Source organism: Heptranchias perlo, chromosome 8 (assembly GCF_035084215.1).
Source record: "Heptranchias perlo isolate sHepPer1 chromosome 8, sHepPer1.hap1, whole genome shotgun sequence".
NCBI classification, from domain to species: Eukaryota; Metazoa; Chordata; class Chondrichthyes; order Hexanchiformes; family Hexanchidae; genus Heptranchias; species Heptranchias perlo.
The window spans coordinates 47,176,504-47,191,443 of NC_090332.1; the positions used below are offsets into that span (position 1 = coordinate 47,176,504).

The 14,940-nt window shown below is 40.9% G+C and overlaps 1 protein-coding gene across 1 annotated transcript in view; it reads right to left on the reverse strand.

Annotated features, from left to right (window-relative positions):
* pde10a (phosphodiesterase 10A) overlaps window positions 1–14,446 on the reverse strand; it is a 368,098-nt gene extending 353,652 nt beyond the window's left edge. Inside the window, exon 1 of the mRNA XM_067989084.1 lies at window positions 14,205–14,446. Within this exon, the coding sequence (XP_067845185.1) occupies window positions 14,205–14,274 (70 nt within the window). The 5' untranslated portion in view covers window positions 14,275–14,446. The remainder of the gene's footprint in view (window positions 1–14,204) is intronic.
* Window positions 14,447–14,940: the final 494 nt, after the last annotated feature.

Sequence of the window (14,940 nt, forward strand, 5' to 3'; positions counted from 1 at the left end):
CCAGTTAAATTCTTTGAGTCACTCTTCGTAGCTTAAAGCTCCAATTCCCCAAATCAATCTAATTGCTCATTTCTGAACACCTTCAATCACATTACTGCTCTTCTAACATGAGTTGCAGTATTTTGAAGTGTGCATTGTTTTACATCTTCCGCTTTCTTTAGTGTACAAGTTAAATCTCACTTTCCCATTCAAAGCCTTTTTTTGTTCTAATTTTCTCCCCTTCCTTAATGAAGGTGCTGACCCTTGTAAGGGTGCAGTGCATGAATGTCCACGGCCTTCTTGTACCTCAATCAAGTGACCATTCTTCATGTGCAAAAATAGTAACTGAGTATTGCTATGGTATTCAGATGTGGACGTCATCACAGTCAAGCCCAATTCTGTCTTCAGCCAAGACCCATACATGTGCACTTTCTGGATGAAGTCAGTGGATAGCAATTAGGAACAGGAACCCTAATGATTGTCACCCTCCCTAATCTAAAAGCACTGAATTGTAGCACCTCGACTTAGATTAGCCAACTCAGTAGACCAGAAATACAATCTAAAGCCTTTTTGTCTATATAGTTTAATACTGCAAGACACAGTGCATTTACTCATTACGCCATCAGGGAACTTATACATTTGAATTAATAGAAAGAATTTTCTTGGTTCAAAATTGGTGAATTCCATAAAGCTTTTGTATTAAAATTGACATTGACCCTGATTGCTCAGTGGTTAAATACATCATGGGATGTGCTCTGAACAAGGGCCCAGCTTTAATAAATCATCTAAGTCAAGGCAGGAGTGGAGGGACTACCATTCATTTCAATATCCCTGGCCTAGGGAAGCAGGGGCAAAAAAATAATTCAGCCAGGGCTGAGTGCAGGAAGTTGTGACATGGCTGTAATCACATCACATTGTGCAGATGACCTTATAAAGAGAACATCAGAGTGGTTTATATCCATTATTTAAAAAACAGATTAGATTACAGTCTTGTAATTATTACTGGATGCTTGTTATTATTTATACACAGCAAACAATTTGTTAATATCATTACTTTGGGTAGACAATGTTTTGATCCATGGTCCTGTGTTTAAAACCGGGGGACTTGTTTAGTGACAGTAGTTAACAAGTCTACTTAGCTTCTCCTCCTCTCCACTGTGATTATCACATCAATTAATTTAAAAGAAAAAAATTATATAACTGCTTGGAAAGTGGCAGGAAACAACACGTGTGCGACAAAAGCAGAGGTCATTTTCAGAACACTGTGATTTTACACTTTTTTGAGTTTCAGTGGTAAAACGACAGCTCACAGCGGTGAAGAATGGCATTCACAGAAACATATTAAAAACTGACTGCAACATTAGAGAATAATAACCTACAGTTAGGAAGATTGTATGCCTTGTACAGGTTACAATATCCTCACATTATACATTAGGTCATAATATATCATACTAAAAATTTAAACCAGATTGTAGTGATCTAATTTACAAAAAATAAACAACTCCATTTTGGTCTGCCTATTCTAGTTTTAGTCACCTAAAAGAGTGTCAAAATGAGAGAAACAATTGGAGAAAATGGTACCATAATGGTACAAAATCCAGGACTTTTTTGGAGGATGGGACAGATGTTAAGATAGTTCCCAAATTTCAAATCTAGTTTTAGCCACAGAATCAAAAGTTGAAATAGTTTCAATATTGTCCCATATAAAGTAGAGGCTACATCCATGCACATTACTGCTTATTTGTAAAGGTCACAATGCCTTGTTAAACCATGTGGTTTCCATTAATAGTTATCAGCAATACTATGAAACAATTCTGTACTCGAACTAAACTGGGAACAACTAAGCTACTATATCTCCAACAGTTTACAACATCAATGGCATAAGATTTAATGCACAGAACATGATGTTCCATGAGATGATTTGCATGAAGCTGTAGGCCAGAACACACCAATTCAAAGGATTAATGTAACTACGATGTCCCTCCTGTCCCAGTCCTAAGCCTTTTTAAAAAATGTACAATTAAATCTATAAGTGCACAAAAAAAGATAACTTCTACCTTTTCCTAACAAGCATTAGGTTTTATTAGAATGTTTTGTTGTTCTGACAGTCCCACTTTTAAAGCAACCCCAAGTACTTTGATTGATATAGGTGATAGTTCACAAACTTGACCCTCAGATTTGACCAAACAAAAATGGATATACCTACTACACTAAAACATGAAGAAAAAATCTTCAGCTAACTAGTTACTTCACTGTAATTTAGACCAGACTAATTTAATTGTTAAGTTTCCTATCATTGCCCTAAGTACTTTTGTGAACATTTCTGATTAAGAAAAATCAGTTGTGTTGTAAAATTCTTATTTTTTGAATCAATGTTGAATTTTGCAAAATTTTTGATTTAATTTTTATGTCAAAGGGCTGGTTTTGCATTAGTTTGCACTGAAGGACATTGCTTCTGTATTGTTTATTACAAGTTCTTCTGCCTTTCATTGATTTATTGTGTTTTCAGGACAAAGAACTTCAAAAAACCTCCTTGAAATGGCTACCTTCTGCAGCTATATTGCATTGTTTGTTTTAACTCCCCTTTCTAAAACTTTTTTTTAAAACTGTAGTCATTCAAGGCATTTTGAGTCCCATTGTTCTCTCAACCAAAGCAAACTGTTATATATTATAATGAGCAAAAAGTTGAAGAACCTTTCTCAGAATATAGGCAGAACATAATTACCATATGAATCAATTACCAAAAATATTGTACCCTTATGAGAATCTGAAGGTTAATATTATTTAGCACATATCGCCCAAACATATCAACATGTTAAAAATCTTATGTCTCAGATTAATACATACGACTTGGGATGACTACCTCAAAAAGGGGATATACCTTGTAAAACTCCTTAGGTCCGTAAATAGAGGAGTGGGCAGTGATGTCATCTGTGTTACAATATCACATTATCATTCCCTGGTAGATTTCATCAAAAGTGACACAGCTTCACCCCTCCAGACACACAATGATTAATTCTCATCAAAAAGATGAAGCATCAATGAATCACTGCAAGCAGATGTAGACAATTGCACAATAGGCAGACAAAGAGTGTGATGGCTTCAGGGCAGAAAGGGACAAATCAATTAAGTCCATTGAAGGAGGTGGTCTTTGAGGTTGCTCACTCATCTCTACCCTTATGCAGTTGCAAACTCAATTCAGTTGCAGATATTCAGCTCCTTGACTTGGTATTCTTAGAGAAGAAACTTTTGCTGAACACAAGAGGCTATTGATATAAAAAGTGAAGCAACATTCTCAATATTCTTTATTGCTGATTGTAAGTATTGAGCATTCCCTGCTATATATTCAAACTCCAGGAGACCAGACTTATACCGTGGCCTGCAAACAAGTTTGAAACCTCCAACTACTAGAGGATTTTCACTCTTCCTACTTTAATGGACAGGAATCTTACTTCTCGGTACAACTCCTGAATTGTACTGCCACAAGATAGCCACAGACAACAGTGTAAGAGAAATCTTTTGTCCTTTGGCACAACAGTTCAATTTCTCCCTGCAACTACCAGGGTGAATTTCATGAAAATTTATCTCCATTTGCATCATTTTGTTATATCTAGTAAACAGAACAAAAAGAAATATTACAAAGTTTCTTCCACATCACAAATTTACTCTGGTTGTCAACAAATGGTGCTTGAGCAGACAGTGTCGAGAACTTGGAATGCATAAAGTTTCACTAATATAGTAGAACAATCATTTCCCAACTACAGAATTTTTAAAAAGCAACAAGGGAAATCCACAAACAAAGTCAGTAGTGAAACAGCTCAAAATAATCCAGTCCCCTTACATCAAAAAACAAGTTACAAAATATTAGTTCCATTTAAAATTATTTTTTAAAACCAGTTTCTTTCTCATATATTCTGCTGCTCAAGTGTAGTTGTGGCCTTTTAAAGCTATGAAGTCTAATTTTATGTTAACACTGAGCAAATTCATTCTAAGATTAATCACTATTCAGGCTGGAGATCAGAACACTGGCTTTGTCCATGGGAAGGCCACTGGAGGGCGTGCAGACAATTGCAGTTCTGGTATTTTCTGTTCCTGGGAAGTTTTTTTTCTGTACATTGCAAATTGTTTCTTTATATTTCAGTGAAACAAAAATTTGCAATAGGCCATGTGTGACAGACATCTGAAATGTGATGGACAGGAAGTGCGTGCATATATTACTTTTTAAAAAAAACAATAATGCTGGTGCACCTCCCATGACGTTACAAAGACAAGTTGGATAATTCACTGTTCTATTTTATAAGTGCAATGTACCATGTAATGCAGAATGTACTATTCTGCTAAATCTTCCTTTAATTTCAGAAGTCAAATTATTAACAAACCAGTCTCTGGTTGTTTGGCATTTAATTACTTGGTCTGGGAACTTTGACATGTACTCACCGGTTTTAGGCTGCAAATCAAAAGCACCCAGCATTTTGTGCATAGTCCGGAGTGTGATAACTGCGTGCTCTAGATGTACCATTTTTAATATATTAAAGCTTGATATCTTAGTTCTCACAACAAACCCTAAATCATTTTTTGAAAAAGCAAAATTTGAACTATTTAGATTGTAAAAGTTAAACAAACTACATTTGATCATTTAATGGTTTTGTGTCACAATTCAATCCATAGATGAACACCATATTGATCAAACTAACATCTGCAGTTTGGAGCACTCAGTTCTGCAAACCATGAAACGTGGAAAATAATACATTCTAAATATCCAGCCACAATGATTCATGTACAAATTGTCAATAAGATTTTATGTCCATTCTAGATTGGGGTAATTATATAGAGCTGAGACAACTGGAATTTCTACTGCTAGAAATTCAGGGTGAGTAAATTTGAACTCGAATTTGATGTCTCACAAAAAAAACCATTTAATGTCCTAGATATCCATTTTTATTACATAGATTACAAAGAATACACAGCACAGAAACTGGCCATTCGGCCCAACAGGTCCATGCCAGTGTTTATGCTCCACACGAGCCTCCTCCCACCCTTCTTCATCTAACCCCATCAATATGTCCTTGTATTCCTTTCTCCCTCATGTGTTTATCTAGCTTTCCCTTAAATGCATCTATACTAGTCGCCTCAACTACTCCCTGTGATAGCAAGTTCCACATTCTAATCACTCTCTGGGTAAAGAAGTTTCTTCTGAATTTCCTATTGGATTTATTAGCGAATATTTTAGATACACTCGTGGAACAGCGTTTCTTATATTTATGGCCCCTAGTCCTGGCCTCCCCTGCAAGTGGAGACATCTTCTCTACGTCTACCCCATCAAACCCTTTCAAAATCTTTAATAACTATCAGTATCCCTCAGTCTTTTTTCTAGAGAAAAGACCTCCTGCCTGTTCAATCTTTCCTGATAGGTATGATCTCTCAGTTCTGGTATCATCCTAGTAAATCTTTTTTGCACCTTCTCCAGTGCCTCTATATCCTTTTTATAATATGTAGACCAGAATTGTGCACAATTTACTGCTTCTCACACTATTAGTGGCATATATATTGTAGAGTTTCTGGAGATAGCTTATGGCATCTTGCCTCTTTCTTTACTACTGGTAGGTATCATAATGAATATCAATAGACTGTGCAATGTACTATTAAATTGTGGGGTTGATGATCCTCTATCACCGCACATTTACTGAGTGATAATCCACTCCTAATTACTAGAAAACAACTGATACTTATTACAGATTAACAGCCAAACAACCACAATTGAGAATTATTTGTTAACTGCAAAAACTAGTCTTCTCAAACTCTTGATAAGATTTTGTTGGTTGGATGACATACATTTTCTATTGCTACCCTACCACAAAATGTGTTTTGAAAAATGATCAAAGAGCTTCCCCCAATAGCTTAACAATTGAGCCAGTGAGTAGACAGGCCAAACAAACCAGGAAGGTCCGCACACTGTGCACTGTTAGCTGATTTCAGGACGACAATTAACTTCAGTACCTTGGTTCAAGAGGAGGAAATTGGTCAGGATCCCTGCTCCAGAGCACTATTCCATGGATACCTGCTGTAATTTCTTGTGTGTACACATGGAGGTGGGAGGGAAGAGGATGGGATCAGCCTTGACTGTGATGCTCCCCTTGGTCAGCATGCCAAACGAATGTTTGATCACCATTCTTCCATTCACCTTTGATGAGCTACAGTACCACTTAGTACAAACACCATTAAAATAATCATTTATCAAAAATGTGGTAGTTTTGCATTAAATAAAAGATGAAGGGCACTTCACATTCGGAAGAATATGTTTGGCCAATAGTGAATCAATGAAAAGAAACTACTTATGACTCATGATGTGGAGATGCCGGTGATGGACTGGGGTTGACAATTGTAAACAATTTTACAACACCAAGTTATAGTCCAGCAATTTTATTTTAAATTCACAAGCTTTCGGAGGCTTCCTCCTTCCTCAGGTGAACGAATGAAGGATTTCATTTCGTTCACCTGAGGAAGGAGGAAGCCTCCGAAAGCTTGTGAATTTAAAATAAAATTGCTGGACTATAACTTGGTGTTGTAAAATTGTTTACTTATGACTCAGACACTAACGCACTCATTCTCCAGTACATGCAAAATATACTGCCTTGTGACCTCCTTGGTTTATGTGCTGCAATTTACTATAGTTCAAGGCAAGTGTGGTCCTCTAGTCGTTCATGTGTTACTTGGTCGGACTTCAGCTGTATGCCCTCCCCAATCACATCCATCCTGAATCAATCTGCACAAAACAATTCAATGCAACAGGATATACAGAAACACAGTAGTTTTAGGAACACCTCAATATTTCAGAGCAGAAATTCTACTGAATCTCTCAATGAGGACGTCATACAAATTGTGATATAAATCTAGACATAAATCCAAAGTGATAAGGATAATCAGGAAATATTTTGTAGTTCAGTACTTTAGCTGTACAAACTTCATCATCAAGAGTTGCCCTGAAGGCTCAGTGGGCGAATGCAAAATACATTGTGGCACCATACCCCACTGACTAGGAAGGTGCCACATTCAATCTTTAATCTACTTAAACCAGGCTAACCACAGAGGATACTTCAATTCACTTCAGTGTTTTCAGGCTTGGGAAGGAAAAAAATGCCCACGACTTCTGTTCCTGATTACCATCTAGTGACCTCTGCTGGAAATTGTGCAGTTATGATGTGGAGATGCCGGTGATGGACTGGGGTGGACAAATGTAAGGAATCTTACAACACCAGGTTATAGTCCAACAATTTTATTTTAAAATCACAAGCTTTCGGAGATTATCCCCTTCATCAGGTGAGTGAGTGAATAAGAGGTTCTCAAATCGCATATCTTATATTAGGCTGGGACACCATCACACTAATCAAAAGGTGTCGTTGGTGTTCAGATAGGTTAGCCACGGAAAACAGTAGGTCCCAGTATGCTGAATACACAGTGTCAAATTACACAGACAGAGGGAAAGAGACCCAAAAGGCAGACCCGCACCCATGAGGACGGCCTCAACCGGGATCTTGGGTTCATGTTACGCTACACGTAATCCCACCAGCAAGGGGAAAAAAAAGTTATCTGTTTTTAATATTCTCTCTCTGCCTTTTGGGTCTCTTTCTGTCTGTGTAATTTGACACAATGTGTATTCAGCATACTGGGACCTACTGTTTTCCGTGGCTAACCTGTCTGAACACCAACGACACCTTTTGATTGGTGTGATGGTGTTCCAGCCTAATATAAGATATGCGATTTGAGAACTTTTCACTCACTCACCTGACGAAGGGGATAATCTCCGAAAGCTTGTGATTTTAAAATAAAATTGTTGGACTATAACCTGGTGTTGTAAGATTCCTTACACTTGTGCAGTTAGGTGAGAACAGGATGGGCTCAGTTGTGATGTCTCTACAATGAATTGGCTGCCAACACATTCTATCTAGGCTCAAATACAAAGTATGAGCATTTAGTCATGATACTGAGGGGTAGACAGTGGCCATGGAGCTAGTCCCCATTGTGGGTCAACACCTTTAAAAGAGGAAAGTAAAATTTTATCCTAGTATATAGTAGTTATTAATCTCTAATACATTTTGTATGGACTATAACTGCCAGAATTAGTCAATTTCTAGGAAATTATCCAGGGTTTTGCTGTTATATTGAAACGCTCAGGTTCTCGGTTTTGAATTGGGGGAAATGTTGAAACCAGTAAGTGTGCATTACACTAGTCATTAACACTATGAGTTAATAGTGATTACACACTGAGTTAATAGTCATTAACATTATGAGTTTACCACTAATGCAAAGTGGTTTTAGCTTTGTACTATCACTAAGTTTCAGCACTGTAACCAGGTGTAAATGCCCGGACGAGGGGAGTCAAATGAGATTCCACATCCGCACTGCAACAAAACCACTTGGCACCGACATGACAGATGTAATGTAAATACAACCTAAAATTCCTCCAGAAATCCTGGGTTTGAGCCATGGTTTAATTCATCACAAATTGTGTTCTTTCACACAGCAATCTCCAAAATCTCTTCACAAAATGCAACTAATTGTAAAAGTAGTCTTGTATAAGATATATTGCAACGACAGTAAAAAGGCTCCAGCGACCCTTATTCAACCACTGCTCTGTCACAGATTATGATCGGCAAAGCCACAAAGCAGCTCTCACGTTTGCCAAAATTTGCAGTACACACAAATATTCCCAATTGTACGGGAAAGAGAATTTTAGCTATGAGAAAAGATTGGATAGGCTGGGGTTGTTTTCTTTGGAACAAAGGAGGCTGAGGGAAAATTTAATTGAGTCTCATATCTAAGTTTGCCAATGACACAAAGATTGGTGGCATTGTAAGCAGTGTAGATGAAAACATAAAATTACAAAGTGATGTTGATAGATTAGGTGAATAGGCAAAACTGTGGCAAATGGAATTCAATGTAGACAAATGTGAGGTCATCCACTTTGGATCAAAAAAGGATAGAACAAGGTACTTTCTAAATGGTAAAAAGTTAAAAACAGTGGATGTCCAAAGGGACTTGGGGGTTCAGGTACATAGATCATTGAAGTGTCATGAACAGGTGCAGAAAATAATTAAGAAGGCTAATGGAATGCTGGCCTTTATATCCAGAGGACTAGAGTACAAGGGGGCAGAAGTTATGCTGCAGCTATACAAAACCCTGGTTAGACCGCACCTGGAGTATTGTGAGCAGTTCTGGGCACCGCACCTTCGGAAGGACATATTGGCCTTGGAGGGAGTGCAGCGTAGGTTTACTAGAATGATACCTGGACTTCAAGGGTTAAGTTACGAGGAGAGATTACACAAATTGGGGTTGTATTCTCTGGAGTTTCGAAGGTTAAGGGGTGATCTGATCGAGGTTTATAAGATATTATGGGGAACAGATAGGGTGGATAGAGAGAAACTATTTCCGCTGGTTGGGGATTTTAGGAGTAGGGGGCACAGTCTAAAAATTAGAGCCTGACCTTTCAGGAGCGAGATTAGAAAACATTTCTACACACAAAGGGTGGTAGAAGTTTGGAACTCTCTTCTGCAAACGGCAACTGATACTAGCTCAATTGCTAAATTTAAATCTGAGATAGATAGCTTTTTGGCAACCAAAGGTATTAAGGGATATGGGCCAAAGGCAGGTATATGGAGTTAGATCACAGATCAGCCATGATCTTATCAAATGGCGGAGCAGGCACGAGGGGCTGAATGGCCTACTCCTGTTCCTATGTTCCTATGTGTATAAAATGATGATGGGACTAGAAAGAGTGGATAGAGAGGACCTACTTTCCTTAGCAGAGGGGTCAGTGCCAGGAGGCATAGATTTAAAATAATTGGTAGAAGGGTTAGAGGGGAGTTGAGGAGAATTTTTTTTCACCCAGAGGGTGGTGGGGGTCTGGAACTCACTGCCTGAAAGGGGGTAGAGGCAGAAACTCTCAACTCATTTAAAAAGTACTTGGATGTGCACTTGAAGTGCGGTAATCTACAGGGCTACGGACCAAGTGTTGGAAAGTGGTATTAAGCTGGATAGCTCTTTTTCGGACGGCACGGACATGATGGGCCTATTGGCCTCCTTCCGTGCCGTAACTTTCTATGATTCTAAGGAGTTGCACATTAAAACTTAACCAAGTGCCTTTAGTTAACAGTGACCAAGCTGGCTTTTTAAAGCTATAAACAATTAACAACAACTTGCATTTATATCGTGCCTTTAATGTAGTAAAATGTCCCAAGGTGCTTCACAGATGCGATTATCAAACAAAATTTGACACCGAGCCACATAAGGAGGTATTAGGACAGGTGACCAAAAGCTTGGTCAAAGAGGTAGGTTTTAAGGAGCTTATTAAAGGAGGAGATAGGGGTACAGAGGCAGAGAGGTTTAGGGAGGGAATTCCATTGCTTAGGGCCTAGGCAGCTGAAGGCACGGCCGCCAATGGCAGAGCGATTAAAATCGGGGATGCGTAAGAGGCAAGAATTGGAGCAGCGCAGAGATTTCAGAGGGTTGTAGGGCTGGAGGAGGTTACAGAGATAGGGAGGGGCGAGGCCATGGAGGATTTGGAAACAAGGATGAGAATTTTAAAATGGAAGCGTTCCTGGAACGGGAGCCAACATAGGTCAGCGAGCACAGAGGCGATGGGAGAACTTGGTGTGAGTTAAGATACGGGCTCAAGTTTATGGAGGGTGGGAGATGGGAGGCCAGCCAGGAGAGCAATGGAATAGTCAAGTCTAGAGGTAACAAAGGCATGGATGAGAGTTTCAGCAGCAGATGAGCTGAGGCGGGAAGTAGACGGGCGATGTTACGGAGGTGGAAGTAGGCAGTCTTGGTGATGGAGCGGATATGAAGTGGAAGCTCATCTCAGGGTCAAATAGGATGCCAAGGCTGCGAATGGTCTGATTCAGCCTCAGACTGTGGCCAGGGAGAGGGATGGAGTCAGTGGCTAGAGAATGGATTTTGTAGCGGTGACCAAAGACAATGGCTTCGGTCTTCCCATTATTTAGTTGGAGCAAATTTTTTCTCATCCAGCACAGACAAGCAGTGTGACAAATCAGACACAGGGAGGTGGTGGTGAGATAAAGCTGGGTGTCGTCAGCATACACGTGGAACCTAACGTCGTGCTTTCAGATGACGTCGCCAAAGGGCAACTTGTAGATGAGAAATAGGAGAGGGCCAAGGATAGATCTTTGGGGGGATTCCAGAGGTAATGGTGCAGGAGCGGGAAGAGAAGTCATTGCACGTGATTCTCTGGCTACGACTGGATAGATAAGAATGGAACCAGGCGAGCACAGTCCCACCCAGCTGGACGATGGAGGAAAGGCGCTGGAGGAGGCTGATGTGTCAACCACGTCAAAAGCTGCAGACAGGTTGAGAAGGATGAGGAGGGATAGTTTACCAGGGTCACATAGGATGTCATTTGTAACTTTGATGAGGGCCGTTTCAGTACTTTTATTGTTTCCACCCCTGCCACTCAAAAAAAACCCTCTTATTTTACAAGTGAGGTGGGAGGTACATGCCCTGGTCTTTTCTGAAGAAGTCTTGAGTTCTCAGCTGTCATTTTCTTTGTTGCTGTACACATATAGACATGGTTTCAGTCATGCTACCTAATGCATGGTTGTAATTTTATGGGTAGGCTGGCTAAACGAATTTTGGCAATGTATTCCTACACACCTGTAGCCTAAACTAATTCCCAGGCAGTACATTGTTGAGAGGCACATGAAAGGAAACCCTTCACATTTATCACTCAACTAGACCTAATCTGAAGAGTAATGGAACAAACAAGCTAAGGGTTTGTTAAAAAAATCTCAAAGAAAAAGTTTGAAAAATACTCTTGGACATGAGGTATTATCTTCATGAATGTGTTTTTGTTTGCAAATACACATTCAAACTCAAAAACATACGTGCAAAATTGTGACAAAAATGACACGCTGTTATTCTCCCTCTTAAAACAGCTTTTGTTTGCAAATACACAATGGCATGAACACGTCAAAAATAAACCTCACAGCACTTCTCCCTTTTTGGACAAAAAAAGTTTGCCAATTTTTCATGAAGGCAGTCACCGTTTAAATGTAACTGAAATACATTGTTCCATTCATTTAAACTAAAATTTTGCACACTTTAAGAGCAATCAATAACCCTGAGACATTGAAGGGAAAGCTTTGGGGCACCAGCTTAATTTGTGTTGAAATTAGATGTTGCCAATATGATGCACACATGACAAAAATGACAACCTTCTCTTCCTGGCTCTTTTCTTCCCCAAAACCATGGCTTGAAATTGCACCATGAAAAATTTTAATGAAAAAATTAACCTATTTATTTTAAAACAAACTAACCTTTGTTTAATTTGCCCACTAGTATCCCATGGCATACTTTCAGGGCCCATGACAATTGTCAGTAGATAGAATTTATAAAACTGGAGCAAACTTTCAATGTCATACAGATGAGTCTTTCTGGCCTAGGTATTTTTTCATCCCCACCCCCAACAAGTTCAATAGCCTACCAACACCGATTGCCTAGGTTCGCGCAAGAAGAATGGTTATCCCGCCGAGGAACTGATAGACATTTGTACCCTAACAAAGAGTCAATGCCTCATCTCTAGAGAAATTCCCATGTATGCAGTTCAAAACCCTTGTGGAACTGGCTCCACTCAATTTTGTACAAGTGCTACATTGAAACATAGAAATACTTGAAATATTAGTCTCCAGTTGAAGACGACTTCTTTTAGCACTTAATACCAATCCTGTTACTACTTCTTTGTTGCATTATGCTACCACTGCAAAGAAAAGCTATCACCACAAAGAATCTTTAACCCTTTTATAAACTAAAAGGATGTAATTGTTAATCTACCATGCATTGTCTATATTTTGACTTTTTTTTGCCAAAGTAAAATATTGCAAATATAAAACACACGGGAAGAACTCTCACAGGATATAAGCAATCAACGTTTCTGGACCACAGACCTTTCAAAAGAGACTTCCATCAAAATATGAAGCTCTGAAAACTGGAAATAAATTGAGAAAATGCAGGTCTCTATTAAATACTGTTATGTTGACATTTCAATTCACTAATTTTAAAGGCGATGCTTTCACTACTAAAGTTTTTTTTAAGCTTATTAGTTTAGATATCAAACTCGGTAAATTAAGGATTTGTGACAACCCAAACCTAAAGCAATCCCTTTGAACCGTCAGTAAACTCAACTACACTCGGTGCTTTTGGGCACTACCTAGCTGAGTCTGCAGACCCAAAAAAATTCCCTGAGGTTGTAAGCTGCGATATTTATTTCTGATATTACATCGTTGCCACTTTTATTTTTCGCTCCAACTGCATTGAATGGACCGTGAAGATACAGTCGATGCGTACTACTCCTCCCCATTTCCCTAGGGCCTGACAGACCACCAAGAGGTTTGAGTGGGGAGGGGCAGCCAAGCCCAAAGCCCGCCAATTCCGGCTGGTGACAGTAAAGTGAGAGGGAGGAGCAGCTGGAGGCCTGGCCTCAGACACCGGCACCGGCAACCCTCCATCCCCCGTTTACTCTCCTCTCATCGCTCCGATGGGGACACAATCCCCCTTCCTCCCACGTTGCCCTCCCTCTCTTTGCATGTTTAATACGAAGGAATTTGATCCAGTGGGTGCCATTTGATGGATATTGTTAATAAAAGGGGTTACTCCATAACACCTGTCCGCACTTTGCGGCGTGGCAGAAATCCCAAACCTGCTCCACTCTATCCCAGCCCAATGAATGGGCGAGAATTTTAACTCAACGGGATGCCGTTAGCATCGAACTGCCGCCCGGCCGGCACCTCACCACAGGCTCCGTGCCCTCTTGAATGAGAGAAGGAAAGTCTGAGGTGGACCCAGGTCGGGGGCAAAGACACGCGGAAAGTAGGACAGGAATCCGTCCCAGTATCGCCTCAACTCCGTATCCACTGAGGGCGGCTCCCCCGTCACCAGCCACCCCCCACCACCCAGGGGCCCTCGCCCTCACCCAGGGGCCCTCGCCCTCACCCAGGGGCCCTCGCCCTCACCCAGGGGCCCTCGCCCTCACCCCTTCACTCCCCCATCCCTCTATAAACCCCCACCCTCCATCACCTCACACCCCTCTATAACAAGCAGTCAACCTTGGCCGGCGGGACCCCCGGTGTAACCGGGACTCACTCCCCAAAGCATCGGCCAAAGACTGAGGTAAAACCGAGAGAAACGGAGGGCAAGAGGCGGCTGAGGAAACCTACTGCAGCTGAAGAAGGAGTTGGCGAATCTCCGAAAGCAGACCGAGGAGGAGGAGGTGGATCTATCATCCATGTCTGCTCGGTGCCGGTGGTGGAGGATCCGGGAGGAGCGAGCCCCGGCTCTGCCCTGCGCTCCGCTTCACTCCGTTTCCCGCTCGCTTTAATTCCGAAGAGGGAGTTGATGCCGGAGGTTGGCTCCGCTCGGGGGCGGGGAAGAGGAGAACTGGTGCTGCCGCCAAAACAGCGCCGTTCCCGGCAGTGAGGTTGCTGTTGGTGGGTAAGGAGGAGGAAGATACTGGAAAGGCGGATCTGCTGAGGTTGAAGTGGCTGCTGCTACTGAGAGGCGGACAACATCTACATAACGAGCTGGCTCAGTAGCGCCTGTTCGCTGCCCGGGAGGGGAGGGGAGGGGGAGGGGGTGGGGCGGGGTGTGGACAATTTCTGCGGGTTCGAGTCAACCAAAGAGGTAGAAGTGACGAGGGGAGGGCGCAAAGTAGAATCCCTGGGGTCCGCCATCAATGCACGATGCACTGAACCTTGCTTTCGTGTCAAATTGAATTAAATTTTAACTTTGTGTGTCCTTCCTCCCCAGTCTATTTAAAATATACTTTTCCATTAACGGGTTAAGGAAAGCCAGATTTTATAATGGGTAGAAAACTGCGCTTCATGCTTTTTTGTTTTACTTTTTTTTAAATGTTCTAATAAAGTTCCTTAACGCAGGTTAGATCACTACAGCGAG